This window comes from Ranitomeya imitator, chromosome 2 (assembly GCF_032444005.1).
Source record: "Ranitomeya imitator isolate aRanImi1 chromosome 2, aRanImi1.pri, whole genome shotgun sequence".
Taxonomy (NCBI): Eukaryota; Metazoa; Chordata; class Amphibia; order Anura; family Dendrobatidae; genus Ranitomeya; species Ranitomeya imitator.
In genome coordinates, this window is record NC_091283.1 from 365,508,247 (window position 1) to 365,531,613 (window position 23,367).

Below are 23,367 nucleotides of genomic sequence, written 5' to 3' on the forward strand. Positions count from 1 at the left end.
CTCCTGTGACCTCATCACAGGTCCTGTGCGCACAGAACAGCCATATATGTGGTGTGCGGCTCTGCAGGTGGAGGTAGGTGCTGGAGATGCCCCATTACTGGGGGGGGGGGGGGGCAGTAACCCCTTCAGTGCTGAGACTATTTGCTGCTTTCCTGTTGACGCTTTATAAGAGTTAAAATGGGTCTGTTCATTTTCCTCTTATAGATACATACGACCAGAGCCGGACTGGGCCTGATATTCAGTTCTGCCATTTTCTAGAACTCAGGCCCACATCTTAAAACTTCTGTAATCTCACCCTCTCTATACAAGTTGGCAGCAGACAATGATTTGCGGTTTGTACTGCGGACATGCGTAGCTAACAGCTGCTGAGTTCTGGCCAGTAATTCTGAAATGTGTGTCCGTAGGAGCCTTCCTGATCATCGGCTTATTTATATAGGTCCGCAATCACCTGATAGAAGAGCAAAATGATTATTCTTCATGTGCAACGATTCTTAGCTGGCTTTTAAATCATGGTTCTTGGTGGCACATTGCTCCTGGTACACAGGACGTGCACTCCGGAGAACATGATGCTGTACATGTGCAGAACAAATTAACAATTGCTCAGGGCACAGAGAAGTGTTTCATCCTGTGTAAATAGGCTATATAGGATGCTGACAGACATATACACTGCTCAAAAATAAAGGAAACACTATAATCCCACATCCTAGATATCACTGAATGAAATATTCCAGTTATAAATCTTTATTCATTACATAGTGGAATGTGTTAAGAACAATAAAACCTAAAGATGATCAACGTAAATCACAACTAATATCCCACGGAGGTCTGGAGTTGGAATGATGCTCAAAATCAAAGTGGAAAATGAAGTTACAGGCTGATCCAACTTCAGTGGAAATGCCTCATGACAAGAAAATGGAGCTCAGTATTGTGTGTGGCCTCCACGTGCCTGTATGATCTCCCTACAACGCCTGGGCATGCTCCTGATGAGGCGGCGGATGGAATCCTGAGGGATCTCCACCCAGACCTGGACTAAAGCATCCGCCAACTCCTGGACAGTCTGTGGTGCACCGTGACGTTGGTGGATAGTGCGAGACATGATGTCCCAGATGTGTTCAATCAGATTCCGGTCTGGGGAACGGGCGGGCCAGTCCATAGCTTCAATGCCTTCATTTTGCAGGAACTGCTGACACACTCCAGCCACATGAGGTCTGGCATTGTCCTGCATTAGGAGGAACCCAGGGCCAACCGCACCAGCATATGGTCTCACAAGGGGTCTGAGGATCTCATCTTGGTACCTAATGGCAGTCAGGCTACTTCTGGTGAGCACTTGGGTGTGCGGCCCTCCATAGAAAGGCCACCCCACACCATTACTGACCCACTGCCAAACCAGTCATGCTGAACGATGTTGCAGGCAGCAGATCGCTTTCCATGGCGTCTCCAGACTCTGTCACGTGTTCAGTGTGAACCTGTTTTCATCAGTGAAGAGCACAGGGCGCCAGTGGCAAATTGGCCAATCCTGGTCTTCTGTGGCAAATGCCAAGCATCCTGTACGGTGTTGGGCTGTGAGCACAACCCCCATCTGTGGACGTTGGGCACTCAGAGACCATCCTCATGGAGTCGGTTTCTAACCATGTGTGCAGACACATGCACATTTGTGGCCTTGTGGAGGTAATTTTGCAGGGCTCTGGCTGTGCTCCTCCTGTTTCTCCTTGCACAATGGCTGAGGTAGCGGTCCTGCTGCTATGTTGTTGCCCTCCTACGGCCCCCTCCATGTCTCCTGGTGTACTAGCATGTCTTCTGATAGCGCCTCCAGCCTCTGGATACTGCGCTGACCGATACAGCAAACCTTCTTGCCACAGCTCGCATTGATGTGCCATCCTGGATGAGCTGCACTACCTGAGCCACTTGTGTGGGTTGTAGAGTCCATCTCATGCAACCACAAGTGTGAAAGCACAACCAACATTCAAAAGTGCCCAAAACATCAGCCAGAAAGCATTGGTACTGAGATGTGATCTGTGGTTTCCACCTGCAGAACCACTGTTTTATTGAGTGTGTCTTGATAATTGCCAATCATTTCCATCTGTTTTCTATTCCAAACAGATTGTCAAACAGTGCTGCTTCCTAAGTGGACCGTTTGATTTCACAGGAGTTTGATTTACTAGGAGTTATATTCTGTTTAAGTGTTCCCTTTATTTTTTGAGCAGTGTATGTATGTTTTATATATATAATATATATATACAGTACAGACCAAAAGTTTGGACACACCTCATTTAAAGATTTTTCTGTATTTTCATGACTATGAAAATTGTAAATTCACACTGAAGGCATCAAAACTATGAATTAACACATGTGGAATTATATACTTAACAAAAAAGTGTGAAACAACTGAAAATATGTCTTATATTCTAGGTTCTTCAAAGTAGCCACCTTTTGCTTTGACGACTGCTTTGCACACTCTTGGCATTCTCTTGATGAGCTTCAAGAGGTAGTCACCCTAAATGGTTTTCACTTCACAGTTGTGCCCTGTCAGGTTTAATAAGTGGGATTTCTTGCCTTATAAATGGGGTTGGGACCATCAGTTGTGTTGTGCAGAAGTCTGGAGGATACACAGCTGATAGTCCTACTGAATAGACTGTTAGAATTTGTATTATGGCAAGAAAAAAGCAGCTAAGTAAAGAAAAACGAGTGGCCATCATTACTTTAAGAAATGCAGGTCAGTCAGTCTGAAAAATTGGGAAAACTTTAAAAGTGTCCCCAAGTGCAGTTGCAAAAACCATCAAGTGCTAAAAAGAAACTGGCCCACATGAGGACTGCCCCAGGAAAGGAAGACCAAGAGTCACCTCTGCTTCTGAGGATAAGTTTATCCGAGTCACCAGCCTCAGAAATCGCAGGTTAACAGCAGCTCAGATTAGAGACCAGGTCAATGCCACACAGAGTTCTAGCAGCAGACACATCTCTACAACAACTGTTAAGAGGAGACTTTGTGCAGCAGGCCTTCATGATAAAATAGTTGCTAGGAAACCACTGCTAAGGACAGGCAACAAGCAGAAGAGACTTGTTTGGGCTAAAGAACACAAGGAATGGACATTAGACCAGTGGAAATCTGTGCTTTGGTCTGATGAGTCCACATTTGAGATATTTGGTTCCAACCACCGTGTCTTTGTGCGACGCAGAAAAGGTGAACGGATGGACTCTACATGCAAGTTCCAACTGTGAAGCATGGAGGAGGAGGTGTGATGGTGTGGGGGTGCTTTACTGGTGACACTGTTAGGGATTTATTCAAAATTGAAGGCATACTGAACCAGCATGGCTACCACAACATCTTGCAGCGGCATGCTATTCCATCTGGTTTGCGCTTAGTTGGACCATCATTTATTTTTCTACAGGACAATGACCCCAAACACACCTCCAGGCTGTGTAACGGCTATTTGACAAAGAAGGAGATTGATGGGGTGATATGCCCGCAGAGTGAAGGCAAAAGGCCAACAAGTGCTAAGCATCTCTGGGAACAACTTCAAGATTGTTGAAAGAACATTCCCGGTGACTACCTCTTGAAGCTCATCAAGAGAATGCCAAGAGTGTGCAAAGCGGTCATCAAAGCAAAAGGTGGCTACTTTGAAGAACTTAGAATATAAGACATATTTTCAGTTGTTTCACACTTTTTTGTTAAGTATATAATTCCACACGTGTTAATTCATAGTTTTGATGCCTTCAGTGTGAATTTACAATTTTCATAGTCATGAAAATACAGAAAAATCTTTAAATGAGAAGGTGTGTCCAAACGTTTGGCCTGTACTGTCTGTATATATATATAGAGAGAGAGAGACACACATCTAGGATTATCCTCCTGTTTTATTACACTCTCTAATCGTCAATATTTAATTGGGCTGTTTACTAGGACACTGTCCTACTGAATAAAGTATACCCCTTGCAAGCAGTTTTTTTGTAATTGTATCTTCATTTTTAATATTTTTTTTTACATTTTCATATATTTTATATAAGAATTCAATAAAAACCATATTTTATTTAACTTTTGGCATATGCTTCCTTGCACCCTTTTTGGATTAATTGACATACCGTATATTTTCGAGTTTAAGCCGAGATTTTCAGCCCATTTTTTAAGGCTGAAAGTGCCCCTCTTGGCTTATACTCGAGTCATTGTCCCAGGGGAAGCGGCGGCTGTCACATCATACTCACCTGCTCCCGGCGCGGTCCCTGCTTCTCAGATTGTCTCTGACGGCAGCTCTTCCTGTGTTCAGCAGTCACGTGGTACCGCTCATTAAAGTAATGAATATGGACGCGACTCCACTCCCATTGCTTTACTTTAAAGAGCGGTACCATGTGACTGCTGAACACAGGAACAAGGCGCCGGAGACCATCACATCGGAGAAGCAGGGACCCGTCAGGAGGGGGTGAGTATGACGGGGGAGGGTGAGCATTGCGATATTCACCTGTCCCCATTTTACCGCCGTGCTTCGTCTTCCGCGTCCTCTGGCTGTGACGTTCAGGTCAGAGGGTGCGATGTCGTGTTTAGTGTGCGCCATCTGCCTGAACAGTCACTGTAGAGACCCGGAAGACACAGAAGTGCGTGGCGGTGGATCAGGGACAGGTGAATATTGCAAGTGCCGGGGGCCTGAGCGATGAGAGGTGAGTATGTCATTTTTTTTATCGCAGCAGCAGCAGCATATGGGACATAATATGCTATGAAGCATCTTATGAGGCCATCAACCTTTGTGCAGCGTTCTATGGGGCATAATCTATGGAGCATCTTATGGGGTCATCAACCTTTGTGCAGCATTACATGGGGCATAAGCTATAGAGCATCTTATGGGGCCATCAACCTTTGTGCAGCATTATGTGGGGCATAATATATGGAGCATCTTGTGGGGACATCAACCTTTGTGTAGCATTATATGGGGCATAATCTATGGAGCATCTTATGGGGCCATCAATCTTTGTGCAGCATTATATGGGGCATAATATTCTATGGAGCATCTTATGGGCCATGAACCTTTGTGCAGCATTACATGGGGCATAATCTATGGAGCATCTTGTGGGGACATCAACCTTTGTGTAGCATTATATGGGGCATAATCTATGGAGCATCTTATGGGGCCATCAATCTTTGTGCAGCATTATATGGGGCATAATATTCTATGGAGCATCTTATGGGGCCATCATTTAGCTTTTATGCAGCGTTATATGGGGCATATTTTAGTATGGAGCATCTTATGGGGCCCATCATGAACTTTATGGAGCATTATATGGTGCGTATTTTGTGTGGAGCAGCTTATGGGGCCCATCATGAACTGTATGGAGCATTATATGGGGCTCCTGATTCAATATGGATATTCAAAAACACTTAACCTACTGATGTCTCAATCAATTTTACTTTTATTGGTATCTATTTTTATTTTTGAAATTTACCAGTAGCTGCTGCATTTCAGACCCTAGGCTTTTACTCGAGTCATTAAGTTTTCCCAGTTTTTAGTAGCAAAATTAGGGGTCTAGGCTTATACACGGGTTGGCTTATACTTGAGTATATACGGTAGGTTTTATTAGTAGATCTAAAGAAGAAAAAAATGAATACTGGAAAATAAAAATATTACCACTTGCCTTAATGATCCCCCACAACCATTGTACCACCACTACTGTGTCACCCACTAGTCTCTGTATTTCTTGGTCACATAAGATTTCTACAGCCAATTAGTCGCTGAAGCAGTGTCCAAAATAGGCAGTGAATGTGGCATGCTGACTGTCACCTATTCAACTAAAATTGCAGCAGATATGATTTATGAATGGAACATGAAGATATTGTATGTCCTCAATTGTTCCCTTATTAGCTCCAGTAATTGTATTATTACTCAGAGATTCTTTATGATGTTACATCAGCTGCATCTTCTCCCCATTCAGATCTCTACAATATCAGATCCTCTCAGTGGAGGTCTTCTATTAAGAGAATTTTCCTGATTGACCCATCAAGGATGGATAGGGACAGGAACATGATGGCGCAGAGGATATTACACCTCACCCTAGAGATCCTCTTCTGGCTTACTGGAGAGGTGAGAGATTCTGATGACGGTCACATTACATTATTCTTATCTATGGGAATAACAGATGGACAGAACTGGAGAGGTGAGGACTCTGGAAATGTCTGTAGTGAGATTTATTAATGTGTCTCTCCATAACCAGGATTACATAGTAGTGAAGAAGACCTCTAGTGAGCGCTGTCAGGACTTTGCGTCTGAGGGATGGGGAAGACCCCTAAGCCCAATCACAGGGTCTCCACCTCACCCTCTGACGCATGAGGACATCAATGACCAGAAGATCCTAGAACTTGCCTACAAGATGATTGAGCTGCTGACTGGAGAGGTGAGGTCACATAACACTGCTGGGACATTCTATGGTAACTAGCTTTCTACGCTCGGATGGCGAGCATTTTTATTGGTACATTTATATGGTAATATAATTAACATATGTAAACCTCTAAAAAATATGTCTTTCTCCTTCGCCTCATTGGGGGACACAGGACTGTTGGTGTATGCTACTGCCGCCAGGAGACTGACACTAAGTAAACATAAATAAAAGTTTAGCTCCTCCTCCGCAGTATACACCTTGACACCAGCCGCAGGTGAATCCAGTTCATGCTTAGTGTCTGAAGGAGGCACACGTCTGGTTCCCAGACCTTTCTGGACCCTTTTTTGGAAGTGAGACAGGGGCGACGGACCCTATTGAAGGGGTCCGATCTCCCCAAACCATAAAGGGGCGAGCACGTGGAGTGTCGCCTCCATGTATCCTCTCCCGCGACGTGGGACTTGCCGGACTAAGCCCTGACCACCCTAAGGTTAGGAAACCCTAGGCTGTACAGGTGCGTATGCGTTGTCCGTGCGGCCCCCCACTGCATCACCAATGCTAGACAGCGGTGATAAAGGAAGGAGGGGGCGGACAGTCCCTCTCCTCTTCCTATAGAAAGGAAGACGGAGTTAGGGTGCCTGCACCGTTTATTTGGATACACAGCCCCCCTCACACGGGCGCCCGCATTCAAGGACTTCCTGTGGCGGGCTATGAGGGCTCCTGAGGCACGCATTGTACCTGGGGTTTGGAGAGCAGGTCTGCATTTCTTTCCTGGCGTCCCTGCGGTCTGGCGGCGATGGCGACGGGAATCTTTTTCTGATGGTGGCACCGCGGTCTCCTGTTTCCGGCGGCGCCATGGCCTGTGTGTTATGGGCGCACTGCGGACCGCCAGTGTCACTTCCGGGGTGGCCGATAATTTAGTCCCCGGCTTCTAGCAGGAAGTATGCCATGGACGGAAGCCCCTTCCGGCTGCATCATTTGCGGCGGCTCCACCCCTCCCCCTCTCCTCGCCGAAGCTCTGGCAACTTCTAGGCCGCAGATGCTGCTGTTTCCAGTTCCGCCCACTAGTGGAGGCGCTCTTTTTCAAAAAAGGCAGCTCGGATTCTTCGCTCTGGGACACGTTCCACAGAACAAACGGGAGACAGGACTGGGGTAAGTGCTACTCCCCCCCAGCCTGACAGCTTTAAGCGCTGCATTACTTCGGCCTATCTAGATCCCCTGATTATAGCATTTGCAGGGCACCATGTCTAGAAGGGCCAAATCTCACACGGTACTATATACCGCATGTGTAGTCTGTCGGTCTGCTTTTCCGCATGCCCATAGTAATCGTCTCTGTGAGGCCTGCGACTCCGAACGCGCTCAGGAGCCCTCCCCTGCGACACAGGTAAAAGCCGTGGTTTCTACCCCCTGGAATGGGTCATGTCCTTGTCACAGTCTATGGCATCTCTAACTAAGGCAATCGAGTCCCTGTAGACCCTGGCTGGGGCCAGGGACAGCGGTTCACCTGCTGTTGAGAGGTCCTCTGACTCAGGAGCCTTCGGCCTGCAGGGACCGCACTCGGCAGACGCGGGGAAAGCAAACCCACACAGTGTCTCCCGGTCCATCAGGGGCATCTGCTTCCTGGAGTTCCCCTTCTCGTTCACCTCCAGTGGAGAGCAGTGAACTCGGTTCGGACCACGATTCTGAGGGATCCCTCAATCTAGAGACCTCTGATTACCAGGAGTCAGTAGACAGTCTAATCGAGGCTGTCAACCAGACCCTGGGTATAGAGGACGAATCTACCTTGACCTCCGGTCATAAGGTATCATTCAAGAGGGCCAAGCAGTCTTATAGGGTGCTCGCTTCTCACCCCGAGTTTGAGGACTTGGTCCAACGTCACAGGGAGCATCCAGACAGTCGTTTTGCGGGACAAAAGACTCTGAATGCTAGATACCCTTTTGCTCCTGAACTGCGTAAAAAATGGGCAGAATCCCCTTCGGTAGATCCCCCCCGGTTTCTCGTTTGACCTCAAATACACTGTTATCCCTTCCCAATTACTCATCTATTAAGGATCCTACTGATCGACTTATTGATAGTTTGGCTCGTTCAGTCTTTGAGGCTTCAGGTTCAGCTCTCTCGCCCTCTTTTGCGGCGACGTGGGTAGCTAAGGCCATGATGTCCTAGTCAGAATCTTTGACCAAGGCTCTTTTCAGTAGAGGGATCTTCCAGTGGAGTTGACTGAGATATCAAATCAAATAGCTCTGGCTGGGAGCTATCTGATCAATGCGTCTTTAGACGCAGCAAACTGTGCGGCTTCAGAGGCAGCAAACGCTATTGCCATCAGAAGGGCTCTTTGGTTGAGAACATGGCGAGCAGATTCTACCTCTAAGAAATCTCTTACAACCCTTCCTTATCAGGGGGGTCGATTATTTGGAGAAAAATTGGATCAGCTCATTTCTGATACAACAGGAGGAAAAAGCAATTTTCTTCCACAGCAGAGGATTAAGCAGCCTTTTCGTTGTCAGTTCCAGGCTCGCTTTAAGCCCTTTCGCAATACCAGATGGACCCCCAACGTCAAATCCCGCTGCTCCGGGGTGACCCAATCAGGACAGAGATCATCAGATCTCATACAGGGCCAACTTGTTGGGAAGAATGCAATCTCAGGGGAGGGGAAGGGGATCTAGGCCCCATAGGTTTTCGGCCAAATGACTGGAGTAGGCCTCTGGTCCCCAGCGACAAAGTAGGCGGCCGCCTACTCTTTTTTTCACCAGTCCTGGCTCACTGTGGTTCACGACAGATGGGTAAGAGAACTGGTATCTTCAGGATACAAGGTAGAGTTTGTCAACCTTCCTCTGTGCCGGTTCTTTCCTTCCCGCCTTCCCAGCTCAAAATCCCGGTTAGAAGACCTGTTCAATTCTATAGCGTCTCTTCGGCTCCGCAGGGTCATCATTCCAGTTCCAAAGGAAGAAAGATTTCAGGGGTTTTATTCCAACCTGTTCTTAGTTCCCAAAAAGGACGGATCGGTAAGGCCCATTCTGGACCTGAAACGTGTAAACAGGTTTGTCAACTTTCGTCGCTTTCGGATGGAGTCTCTTCGATCGGTCATTGCGTCAATGGAAAAAGGAGAGTTCTTAGCTTCAATAGATATTCAAGATGCATATCTGCACATTCCCATATTTCCTGCGCATCAAAGATTCCTACGTTTCGCCGTAGGCAATCTGCATTTTCAGTTCACAGCCTTACCTTTCGGGCTAGCCACCACCCCCAGAGTGTTCACAAAGGTCATGGCGGCTGTTGTGTCCATCCTGCATTCTCGGAGCATACTCATTTTACCTTACTTAGACGATCTCCTCATCAAGGGGCCGTCTTTTCGGGCCTGCGAGGAAAACGTCAGCATTACTCTAGACACTTTCTCGTCTAGGGTGGCTGGTAAACCGAGAAAAATCGTCCCTCATACCATCCCAGAGAATTTATTTTCTAGGGATGTTTTACAACACCTTACAAGGCTTGACAATCCTACCTCGGGACAAGGTCCTGAAACTTCGGCAAGAGGTGAAGACCCTTCGCCGGCCAGTCCATCACACAATTCGGTTTTGCATGAGGGTCTTAGGGAGAATGGTGACGACAATAGAAGCAGTGCCTTTTGCGCAGCTCCATCTTTGCCCTCTCCAGCATGCTCTGTTATCAGTGTGGGACAGAAATCCATTCTCTCTCAACCTCAGGTGCCGTCTATCTTTCCAGGTCAGACAGGATCTCTCATGGTGGTCAACGAGTCCATCTCTTCAACAGGGGAAACCTTTTCCCCCAGTCCATTGGCTGGTGGTCACGACAGACGCCAGCCTTCTAGGTTGGGGAGCGGTATTTTTCCGCCACACAGCCCAGGGACGCTGGTCCTCGCAGGAGTCAACCCTCCCGATCAATCTGTTGGAGATTCGGGCAATTCAGGTGGCGTTGCAGAATTTCCATCATCTACTGGCAGGCCGTCCTGTCTGGATTCAATCGGACAATGCTACAGCGGTGGCATACATAAATCATCAAGGGGGTACCCGCAGCAGGGCGGCCATGCACGAGGTAAAACAGGTCCTCAGCTGGGCCGAGAGGAATCACTCGGTGATTTTGACAGTCCACATCCTGGGCGAGAGAAACTGGGCTGCGGATTTTCTCAGTCGACAGGGTCTTGCGTCCGGGGAATGATCTCTACATCCCGAATTATTTCTGCAGATATGTCAACTCTGGGGGACCCCGGACGTAGACCTGATGGCTTCCGGGAGGAATGCCAAAGTACCCAGGTTTGTTGCCCGAAATCGAGATCCATGGGCGATTGCTGTGGACGCGTTAGTTTTGCCTTGGGACCAGTTTTATCTCCCATATCTGTTTCCCCCTGTAGCACTGCTCCCGAAGGTAATCAGAAAGGTCAAGGCAGAAGGAGTTCCAGCTATTCTGGTCACTCCAGATTGGCCTCGTCGGTCATGGTACGCAGACCTAGTGCAGCTGCTCACCGGGCTCTGTGGCGGCTTCCGGACCACCCGAATCTACTTTCGCAGGGCGCAATCTACCGCCAGATCTTAGGGGCCCTGTGTTTAACGGCCTGGCCATTGAATCTTGGATCCTAACACAGGCCGGGTTTTCCCAAGAGGTAGCCGCTACCATGATTAGCGCCCGGAAATCCATCTCTGCACGTAGTTATCATCACACCTGGAAGGTTTTCCTTTCATGATGCAGAGGACGTGGGCTCCCTCCACTACGTTTCTCCATCCCAAACATTCTTGCATTTCTCCAGACCGGCCTGGATTCAGGGCTTGCATAGAGTACACTTAGAAGACAGATATCAGCCTTGTCGGTACTTTTTCAGCGCAGGATCGCTATTAATCTACAGGTAAAAACTTTCCTACAGGGAGTAGCTCATAAGGTTCCTCCTTACAGGACCCCCCTGGATGCTTGGGACCTTAATATGGTCTTAAGTGCCTTTCAGGAAGTTCCTTTTGAACCCCTTCAGGACATCTCTTTAACTTTCCTTTCCTGGAAGGATGTATTCTTGGTGGCCGTTACTTCAGTTAGACGGGTATCGGAGCTGGCTGCTCTATCCTGTCGGGCTCCTTTTCTACGGTTCCATCAGGATAAAGTGGTGCTCAGACCAGCACCTTCCTTTTTACCAAAGGTGGGTTTCTTCGTTCCACATTAACGAGGACATGATCTTGCCTTCTTTCTGTCCGGCGCCAATGCACTGTGTGGAAAAAGCTCTACATACGTTAGACCTAGTGAGAGCACTGAGAAGGTACGTGTCTCGGACAGCACCTTTTTGGCAGACGGATGCGCTGTTTGTCCTCCCTGAGGGTCGCAGGAAGGGTCTTGCGGCCTCGAGATCAACCTTGGCCAGATGGCTACGATCGGCTATTCAGGAGGCCTACCGCGTCAAGGGAGTAGCCGTTCCGGATGGAATCAAAGCACATTCCACTCGGGCAGTGGGGGCTTCCTGGGCGCTTCGGCACCAGGCTTCAGCAGAACAGGTTTGCAAGGCCGCAACCTGGTTTAGTTTGCATACCTTTTCCAAACACTATAATGTCCATACTCAGACTTCTGCAGATGCAAGTCTAGGTAGAAGGATTCTTCAGGCAGCGGTAGCGCACTTGTAGTCGGCAGATGCCTGGATGTTATACCGGTGAGTTAATTCCCCACCCAGGGACTGCTTTACGACATACCACAGTCCTGTGTCCCCCAATGAGGCGAAGGAGAAATAGGGATTTTTGTGTTACTCACCGTAAAATCCTTTTCTCCGAGATGCTCATTGGGGGACACAGCTCCCTCCCTGTTAGCCAGATGGCTCTTTTCTTTGTTTCATTTTTTTTCTGACTTGTTCAGTCAGTGGGGTTATTTCTAGACAGGTTGTTTTCTGTATTAATGCTGATATGTTTCCTTTTCTCTCCTACTGCTTTTGCACCAAACTGGATTCGCCTGCGGCCGGTGTCAAGGTGTATACTGCGGAGGAGGAGTTAAACTTTTTTTTTATGTTTACTTAGTGTCAGCCTCCTGGCGGCAGTAGCATACACCCGCAGTCCTGTGTCCCCCAATGAGCATCTCGGAGAAATTTTTTTTACGGTGAGTAACACAAAAATCCCTATTTTTTTAATTACTTGTTAATGCGGGAGGGATACTTATCCCAAACAGACATGCAATAGATATCAATAAGGATAGAAAAGATAGATGTAAATTCGCTAGCAAGGCCCTACTAAGGGACATGTTCTCAATTTCTGCCTACCAGCGGAGATTGGCACCCTACATGAAACGACAGTGGCGCCCCCGCTCCTCGAAGGCTGTCCCTGATGTTCCAATCCTAATTGACCCTCAGTTTAGATCGCAAGTATCGGTTCTACTAATGAGTTTGGTGTGTATTGTTATTAACCACCAGAAAGTCCAATAACAATAAAAAGCCACAACAGCAACAATACAATATCAAGATGCTCACATTTCATGGATATACTTGCAAAACAATCAACAGATTTTGTAAAGGAGCCTAGGTAGCAATAGTTTATCACAGTAATATAAATCTGTGCCGGTGGACTGCTTTACCCTGATTCATGCCTAAGAAGACCGGCTCCTGCCTAGCTGCAGAAGTTGGCACCTTATATCTCAACAAAGTAGTGCCCCCACTCAACGAAGGCTGTCCCTGATAGACCCTAGACAGAACTCACTACAGTACCCCGTGTAGAAATATGACCAATCTAAGGTTAATGGTAATAGCTGTTCTAAAGCGATAATCATTATCCTGTTACCAACAATGACCACCTGGGTATATTTCCATACATAACCGTAGTGCTAACCCAAACCAGTGGGTATATTAGACCCCTCTTGGCCAAAGCAAAAATAGAATTCACAGAGACACCAAAGATAGTGATCATCCGAAGTTTTTAGTTCAATGTCTCACTCAGCAATAGATGGGTTCACAGGGGAGCAATGGGTTAGCATTCAAAATATTATATAATGGTCCTTACACGCTGTTAGTTCAATGTCTCACTTAGCCACTGTACTCAAATATAAATAAGATGGTACTCATCCAGACTGTAGATTAGAGTAGATCACACTGCCTCAACGCATTTCACACTTTGGCTCATCAGGAGACTAGATAAAGGTGTCAGATCATGTTGATATGTTGCTACTTAGGATCCTTTACATTATCTGTTGTGAGACGTATAGGATAATTGTTTGAGGATATATTCCTGAAATTTGAGCATCCTGATATTGTATTGTTCAATTTTGGGATTCTGTTTTTTGTTATTTGCCTTTTTGGTGGTTACTAACAAAACACACTAAACTCATTAGTAGAACAGATACTTGCGGTCCAAACTGAGGAGCCGCTGAGGCGCGAGGGCGCCACTTTCGTTAATAAAGATATAATTTTTAGAGGTTTACACATGTTAGTCGCTCGTTTAAACCTCCTGTCTAGATTCAAATTCTTTTTCGTAACATTTATATAGTAAGGTACTACAACGTCAACATAGCAGTACGTACACACTGGCAATAGTGATAATGCGATGGCCGTTGTGGCACACTGCTATGTTGACGTTGTAGTACAATTCTTCAATAAAACAGTGCCAGAGTCAATATGTGCCCATCTCGTGATATCCAGTGCTATTTTGCTGAAGACACTGTCTGTGAATTCGCGCACACAGTGTCATCTATAAAATGGCGCCGTAGTGTGGTAAGCACATGCGCTGACTCCTGCACCACACTGTACAGGCACAGCCCATTCTGGCTTTGGAGAGAATGACGCATCTACTGGTATATATAAGATGCTATAAAGGAATCAGGGGGATGACGGTATCCTTGTATGTGTCAGGTTCCTATAAGATCTCAGGATGTCACTGTCTATTTCTCCATGGAGGAGTGGGAGTATTTAGAAGGACACAAAGATCTGTACAAGGACATCATGATGGAGGTTCCCCTGCCCCTCACATTACCAGGTAATAGACTGTACTAAAAACACATGGTCTATATCCATATGTAAAGAATTAATTCCTTCCCTGTATGTGTTTCCTCCAGATCAATCCAGTAAGAGGACAACAACAGAGAGATGTCCCCATCATCTTCTTCCTCAGTACTGTAAGCAAGAAAATCCCAATATTCCTCAGGATCATCAGGTAAATGGAGAGAAGGTGTCATAAGATCTCCCCTATGATGTGTAGACGGCTGTGAAGGTCTTGTGCTCAGTCTTGTCTTATACACCAGTATTATATGAACCCAAAAGAAAATGGACACTAGAGCTAATAAAATATTAGAAAGTTTATTGAAAATATTCTAAAATTTATATTCAAACAACCATTACAAATTTTATAATAAAATTAGGACGCAAGTTAGAAGAGATGGACAACAATCTAGTACCACTTGCAGGAAGAGAGCAATGCAGGTTTAATATATAAGCCACTACGTATTTCATAAAGACTACTCATAAACATAAATGGATGATCTCAAAATTATACCTCTAAGAAATTATGAAGATAGATAACAGAATACTATATGTGGGCTAATGGTTCAAAATATCATAGCAGATCCATATATAACATCAGATAATGGACACGTATATAAAGTGCCAATAGTGCAATATATGTGATACAAATAAGAGCTACAATGGCGACTACACTATATCAAAAACCTCACAATATAAAATGCAGTTACCATACACTGAGATTGAGTAATAAGTATTAGTCACTATATTTATCCTCTTAAAAGTGCATACATGGGCTGCCAAAGTGTGCCAAAAATATAATTATGACATATAGTCACAGCATGTGGGAATTAAATACCATAATAGGAAGGAAAGCAGCAGCCATAAGAAAAGGGGAAAAGTCCAAATATAAAGTGGAGGAAAGAGACCAATATGATGGATGAACCAACCTGCTCCTGGACGCGGGATGAAAACCCAACGTCCTTTTCGCACTTCTGGCTTCCTCGGATGGCGTTATATTTGTTTTATACTTGTGTAATGAGAACGGTGAAGATGGCGGGATTACAGCTGATCATAGATGTGACTTCTCCATCTGTCTGTGACTTTTACAATATTTGTTTCAGGATGACGATCTGACCCATGATAATACTATAGAGACATATGTGATAGGTGATGAGTGGTGTATAGAGGAGATTCCTACATATGACTACACAGGTGAGTAGTAACCACTAAATGTAGAGAAGTCACAGATTCTTCTCCGTCACTGTATGTGGCTGCTTTATCTTCGGTGTAGTCCAGCCACATTAAAATCATGTGGTCACCATTCGCCTGCTAAACCAAAATTGTCCCCATTACTTTGGGCATTAGAAGTTCTTCTGTTGGAGTGAGACCTGTCCCGGCCATAGCTTACAGCCTGGACAATGCACACTAGTACCTGGAATTAGAAGATGCTGACCCTTACCTTCGTAGATCTCTAAACTGCAAATACAAAGGGCAGCGTAAATGTGCTGAGAACATAGAAAATCATGTGACGAAAAATATAATCCGTATAGTGGGCCTAGCTTTAATGACAAGACACCAGTCCAAGTCCTTTTTATTTTCACTGAACAAAAATATAAATGCAACGCTTTTAATTTTTCTCCCATTTTTCATGAGCTGAGCTCAAAGATATGAGTTTTTCTATGTAAACAAAAGCAAAACCAAAAGCGTGACATTTTTATATTTTTGTTCACAGTACAGTCATGGCCAAAAGTATTGACACCCCTGCAATTCTGTCAGATAATACTCATTTTCTTCCTGAAAATGATTGCAAACACAAATTATTTGGTATTATTATCTTCATTTAATTTGTCTTAAATGAAAAAACACAAAAAGAATTGTCCTAAAGCCAAATTGGATATAATTCCACACCAAACATAAAAAAGGGGGTGGTCAAAAGTATTGGCACTGTTCGAAACATCATGCGATGCTTCTCTAATTTGTATAATTAACAGCACCTGTAACTTACCTGTGGCACCTAACAGGTGTTGGCAATAACTAAATCACACTTGCAGCCAGTTGAGATGAATTAAAGTTGGCTTAACCTCTGTCCCGTGTTCTTGTGTGTACCACATTGAGCATGGAGAAAAGAAAGAAGACCAAAGAACTGTCTTAGGACTTGAGAAACCAAATTGTGAGGAAGCATGAGCAATCTCAAGGCTACAAGTCCATCTCCAAAGACCTGAATGTTCCTGTGTCTACCGTGCGCAGTGTCATCAAGAAGTTTAAAGCCCATGGCACTGTGGCTAGCCTCCCTAGATGTGGATGGAAAAGAAAAATTGACAAGAGATTTCAACGCAAGATTGTGCGGATGTTGGATAAAGAACTTCGACTAACATCCAAACAAGATCAAGCTGCCCTGCAGTCCGAGGGTACAACAGTGTCAACCCGTACTATCCGTCGGCGTCTGAATGAAAAGGGACTGTATGGTAGGAGACCCAGGAAGACCCCACTTCTTACCCCGAGACATAAAAATGCCAGGCTGGTGTTTCCCAAAACTTACCTGAAAAAGCCTAAAACATTTTGGAAGACTGTTCTCTGGTCAGATGAGACAAAAGTAGAGCTTTTTGGGCAAAGACATCAACATAGAGTTTACAGGATAAAAAAAGAGGCATTCAAAGAAAAGAACACGGTCCCTACAGTCAAACATGGCGGAGGTTCCCTGATGTTTTGGGGTTGCTTTGCTGCCTTTGGCACTGGACTGCTTGACCGTGTGCATGGCATTATGAAGTCTGAAGACTACCAACAAATTTTGCAGCATAATGTAGGGCCCAGTGTGAGAAAGCTGGGTCTCCCTCAGAGGTCATGGGTCTTCCAGCAGGACAATGACCCAAAACACACTTCAAAAAGCACTAGAAAATGGTTTGAGAGAAAGCACTGGAGACTTCTAAGGTGGCCAGCAATGAGTTCAGACCTGAATCCCATAAAACACCTGTGGAGAGATCTAAAAATGGCAGTTTGGAGAAGGCACCCTTCAAATATCAGGGACCTGGAGCAGTTTGCCAAAGAAGAATGGTGTAAAATTCCAGCAGAGCATTGTAAGAAACTCATTGATGGTTACCGGAAGCGGTTGGTTGCAGTTATTTTGGCTAAAGGTTGTGCAACCAAGTATTAGGCTGAGGGTGCCAATACTTTTGTCTGGCCCATTTTTGGAATTTTGTGTGAAATGATCAATGTTTAGCTTTTTGCTTCATTCTCTTTTGTGTTTCTTCATTTAAGACAAATTAAATGAAGATAATAATACCAAATAATTTGTGTTTGCAATCATTTTCAGGAAGAAAATGAGTATTATCTGACAGAATTGCAGGGGTGTCAATACTTTTGGCCATGACTGTATATGCATCAAATACAAAGAGTAGTCACATAAACACAAGAAATGTAATACAATTATCAAGTTTTTCTTTTTTTTCCTCCTTTCTTTTCTTACATAATCGCTTCCCCGACACCTCCCCCCCCTTCATTCAGAGGAGAGAGAAGAAAAAGAGAAAACCCTCCATTCACTAATTTTTGCCATTTTTTCTAAAGCCTTTGCTTCTACTTATCCCAGCAACTAATTTATTGGGATGTGTAACTTTACCCAAGCTTTTGTTAGAAAAATATATTTTTAGAAGGTATCCATATCTTAAAAATAACTCCACTTGCAGGTATCAACCGTTAAGTAGGAAGAACCTTAAACCTTAGAAGCACAATCCATCTAGAGTTATAGTTGAGATATTAAGGCTGCGTGCCCACGATCAGGAATAGTAGTACTTTGGGTGCAGTGTATTTTCACTGCATCCAAAATACTACGTTCTACATTGCAAGCATAGTGGATGGGATTTATAGGAATCCCATGCTCACTGTGCTTCTTTTTAATGCTGCGGAAACTCACATGCGGTACTGGTTTCCGAGGCGCAGCATGTACATTTCAGTACTGTTCTGTAGGAGACGCTGGTCTCCTGTGCGTATTTTCCCCAATAGACTGTCATTGGATGCGGTAATTCCGCATAATTCCAAAGCACATGCGTTTTAAGTTCATAATGTAGAGCACAGCATTTTGGATTCACCAAAAATACGCTGCATTCAAAACACTACTATTCCTGATTGTGGGCTTGCAGCCTTAGAATTTGTCATTTTTTTTGATCTTATACATAAAAGCCAGGGACGGTACAACCTGTGTATAACCATAAATTGGAACATTCTCTCATGTAACGTAGAGAAGAACATTAGCAGACTTTACAGTTATTTCCCATTGTTTAAGATAAATCCAAGATCTGATTCCCAAAGGCCCTCCCACATGAGATTTTATATATTCCTCACAAAATGTAGTTGTCATAAAAAAAGAAATGTTTACCTTTAAGAGCCTGAAAGATATTTTCTCTGTTAAGAATTTTACAAATGTCCATTTATATAAGAAATTGTACTGGACCCATCCATGGTTGAGTCTGAGAGGCCAGAAAATAAAAGTTCTCCATTTTCCTATTAAGTGATGAAAAAAAGATTTTGAATATTGCAAAAATATTTTTTTCATTTTGTGTTGCCATTTTCCAAGATCTATTTCCCGATCGGGTACGTTTTTATTGGTATCATTTTGGCCTACATACCGTAACATTTTTTGGTGGTGCATTATTCCAGTATTTGGAAGGCAGAAAGAACAAATGGGGTCGAAAATCATGTTCTATTCATTCGTGCTCTGAGGTCTGATGTTAGATTGTCAACTGGTTTTCTCTTGTAAATAATTGGATTTTGCTACATAAATGGCAATTTCTATGTATATTTTAGAAATCTTATGCACATACATTTTTTAAGGATATTTTATTCAAAAATAATAATTTTTATTCTTGGCAGATGACTATACCAGTAGATCACAGAGACAAGCAAAATCAGAAGAGTTTGCGATTACACAAGATATAAATAAAATGAATGTGATTACTCCAGATATATCATCATTCCTTCACAGCAAAGATCTATCATCTGATCCTTTTAAACAAATCCAAACTTCTGATTCATCACAGACTATTAAGAAAAATCAAACTGATCTTGAATCAATGAAGCCATTATCAAGTGCAAAATATAGAAAATTGTTTCCCCTCAAAACATCTTTTGTTATTCATGAAAAAATTCCCACAGAGGAGAAAAGATTTTCTTGTGAAGAATGTGGGAAATTTTTTTTCCACAAATCAGACTTTGTTAAACATGAGAGAGTTCACACAGGGGAGAAACCATATTCATGTTCAGAATGTGGGAAGCGTTTTACACAAACATCAAGTCTTTTTACACATCAGAGAACTCACACAGGAGAGAAACCTTTTTCATGTTCAGAATGTGGGAAATGTTTTAATCAGAAAATTGATTTAGTTGTCCATCAGAGAAGTCACACAGGAGAGAAATCTTTTTCATGTTCAGAATGTAGGAAATGCTTTGCAAGAAAATCACATCTTAATAGACACCTAAGAACTCACACCGGGGAAAAGCCCTTTTCATGTTCAGAATGTGGGAAATGTTTTAATCGGAAATCACATTTAGTTGTCCATCAGACAACTCACACAGGGGAGAAACCTTTTTCATGTTCAGAATGTTGGAAATGTTTTGCAAGGAAATCACATCTTATTAGACACCAGATAATTCACATTGGGGAGAAGCCCTTTTCATATTAAGAATGTGGGAAATGTTTTAATTGGAAATCCTCTTCAGATGGCCATCAGAGAATTCACATAGGGGAGAAACCTTTTTCATATTCAGAATGTAGGAAATGTTTTCTAGGTGAATTGTATTTTGTTATAAACTAGAGAACTCACACAGTGGAGAAACCACATTTTTTAAACTGTAAAAGACAACACATAGCTGACAGTCAAAGTAGCAACAAGAGAAAGGAAAAGCCAGTTACTATTTACATTAGAAAGAAAATCTATAGTTCCTATTAGACATCTCTTATCTAAAATTCAATATAACATTAACATTAAACATTTCTTATTGATTTAGATTTATGTATTCACTAAATGGACGAGTATTGCACCCCCACACCCTCAAAAAATGCCCAACATTTCTTCCTTTTCTTTTAAATAGCCCCCAATCTCAGTAATCTGCCATTCATTACAGTTTCTTTAAATCCACAATCTCCATGTCTGAACAAATGTCTATAGTTTATGTATATTACAATTATAAACATGTTCATGTTGCAAGTTCCTATTTACATCTATGATCCATTCTTCATCTGATGGGATCAATTTTTTTTAAAAGCACTTTCCTTACTAAGCATAGTAGTTTCCAGATTCCCTTTTCTATTCCCCATACACATATTATTGTGTCTAAAGAAGATTTGATTTTAAAGGCTTCCTCAATTGTCTCAATAACCTAACCCCCCAAAATGTGAACCTTATAGCATAACCTTAATATATGATGGTTTTAAAAATGAAGTCAAATAAAATTATTAATTTCCCGTCTCTACTCCGTACTGGGCACATTGCTTCACCCTATTGGCAGGTTTTGCTGACATTACATGTGTTATTTCTCTATACTTAGCTCAGGGTAATTGTATCGCCATACAATAGAAACAGGTGATATGTAAAGTATATATATATATATATATATATATATATATATATATATATATATATATATATATGTATATATATATATATATATGTATATATATGTACTTTACCACGTGACACACAAAGGGAGGTAATTCTTCTCTCCACTCAAGGCGACTATGTTCACGAGGCGACACGTGCTCCTGGTCCTGCAGCATTTTGGGCCTAAACACAAAGAGGCTGACATGTGCTCCTGTTGGATCTGGAGCTTGGATTTTCTCACTAATGGATAAGCTACTGCCACATGTTCCTATTTCTGCAACATCTTAGGCCGTTACATTGACATGGACAGATGCAAAACTTTCATTCATGATCCAGGGAAAATAAGGGTGAAAACAAACCTCAACTAGTCTAATGGACTTTAATTATGGACAAATGGACTATTTATTTGTAACCACTTCACATCTTTTGCATTTTGCTACAATAATTCTTTTTGATGGCCTATCCAATAAACCATTACATTTTTTAATGAGAATTATCATGGCATTATCTTAAGAATGTCACATCTGGTAAGAAGTCCCAATTAAAAAAAATATACAATTGAAATGTATATTTAACAATGGTGAGCGCTGTGATACCTTATTCAGACTCGATGCTTGAAGCGGGATGCGATGACCTAAGTTCAAAAAGAATTAATATTCTATGTTATCGGGTTTATCTACAATTTTCTTATCTGGACTAAGAAGTACCAGTTGTATTGAGAAGAGCAAGATATACGGGAAGTGTCAGACTTATTAAGAACAGACGTGCTGATGACTAGAGATGAGCGAAAATTTCCGTTTTCGGTTCAAATTACGATTGCCGATTTTGCAATATTGACCAACTTATTCGTCAAATATAGCCGAACGCCATTGAAGTCAATTGGTGGCAAAAACAAACGCATACACAACACCTTCAAACATTCCCAAAAGCTGCTCAATAACAAATTGTATTGTGGTACCGTGTTAGCCAGAAAAATCGATGTGAATACTTTTCTGCCCAATGATGACAGAAGTATTCTGGGAGTGATCACTCCCAGAATACTTCTGTCATCGTTGGGCAGAAAAGTATTCACACCAAAAGCTGCTAAAAGACATCAAGTTTGGGGCAGACACCAGGAAAGTGGCCTCAATTGACCCACAGTACAAATTTAAGAATGGCAGCAATCAGTCGTGCATGAGGCCAGCATTTACAGCTTTGAATTGAACTTCAAATTAAGATGAGGTGGGTAAGGGATTGGTGTAGGCCTGCTGTGTTGGGAGCCCTGATACCACATGCAACACTTCAACCTGCTTTGATGCTCAGCCACACTCCGGTGGCACAAATATCAGTTTTGTAGACTACTATTGTCAGAAAAATGTAAGGATAGTAACAGTTAGTTGGTGCAAAGGAAGTGGAGGGCTACCAGTCTCAAGGCCTGCTGCTACAAGCAACATACATGAAGGAGACTCAACCAGGAGTTTTCAAATTTTGAAAAATTAATGGCAGACAGCAACAAAGTCATTTGCATTAGAGTATATCTAGTATAATGTGAACCAACACCTCTTCCACTGCAGCCAACCCAGCAGATGGAGATTGTAATGTGCAAGGTGGAGTAACCACTGTACTGTATCCTTTGGAAAACCTGGAGGGGCGTAAATAGTTGGCCTAACAAATCCGGCCTTGGATAAGTGTCAGGAGGTGAAAACTGTGATCCAAGTGAGGATAAGGAGATGGTACCAGGTGCTGCTCCAGGGCTGACCTACAGAGAGTGCTGGTATGGCCCGAAGGAGGGATGAAGAATGTGGGCAGGCACTGTAGGGACACTGGAACCATGGGTGCAGATGGGACCGGCTGAGTAACAGAAAAGCACTGACAGGTGCGGGTTGGATCGGGTGTTAGATGGGCATTGGCAGGTGCGATCTAGACCAGCTGATGGACAGAAGAGCACAGACAGCTAAGAGCACAGACAGCTATGAGCAGATGGGTTCAGGGTAGACAAGCAGACGGGCGGACCTGGGGAACCTGACAACTAGCAATCATCCAAGGCAAACTAACAACATTGCTCAGGCACCTCCATATTGGAGGAGGGGCCTTAAATAGAAGGTGTCACCCAGCTATTGGCTGGGAACACCTTAGGGTGATGTGCACAGTCCCTTTAAGAGAGAGGGAGCATGCGCGCCCTAAGCTTAGTACCTGGGCTTACAACTGAACATTGGGGCAAACCGACACATAGGGGGCAAGATTAGGAGGTGGTGTGTGAGTGGGAGACAGTAAATGTCCTGTCTGTTAGGTACGAGGAAATCCAACAAAAGGCCAGGTCTGTAATGTCAAGAGATCAGAAAGTCTGTAGTAAGAGGGAATAGTCCACTGTGTCAAAGGCATATGCCAGGTCCAGGAGAAGGAGGACAAACTAGCGTCGCTTTGATTTGGCGGTTAGTAGGTTATTAGTGACTTTAGTCAGTTCGGTTTCATTGGAATGGTGTGGTCAGAAGCCATATTGTAAGTGGTTAAAGAGGGAGCAAG

At 43.6% G+C, this 23,367-nt stretch overlaps 1 protein-coding gene across 1 annotated transcript; it reads left to right on the forward strand.

The window, feature by feature from the left end:
* The first annotated feature begins 22 nt into the window (after positions 1-22).
* On the forward strand, positions 23-21,352 carry LOC138663892 (oocyte zinc finger protein XlCOF7.1-like). Its single transcript, XM_069750261.1, has 7 exons — positions 23-73; positions 5,914-6,062; positions 6,193-6,372; positions 14,168-14,291; positions 14,371-14,468; positions 15,397-15,487; positions 19,139-21,352. Exons 2-7 carry the CDS (start codon positions 5,985-5,987, stop codon positions 19,945-19,947), a joined length of 1,380 nt encoding a protein of 459 aa, XP_069606362.1. The 5' UTR covers positions 23-73; positions 5,914-5,984; the 3' UTR covers positions 19,948-21,352.
* The last annotated feature ends 2,015 nt before the right edge of the window (positions 21,353-23,367 follow it).

Coding starts and splice junctions, on each gene's coding strand:
- LOC138663892 (XM_069750261.1), top strand. CDS start 5,985: ATGGATAGGGACAGGAACATGATGGCGCAGAGGATATTACACCTCACC. Junction 14,292..14,370: donor CCTGCCCCTCACATTACCAG/GTAATAGACTGT, acceptor TGTTTCCTCCAG/ATCAATCCAGTAAGAGGACA. Junction 15,488..19,138: donor TCCTACATATGACTACACAG/GTGAGTAGTAAC, acceptor TATTCTTGGCAG/ATGACTATACCAGTAGATCA.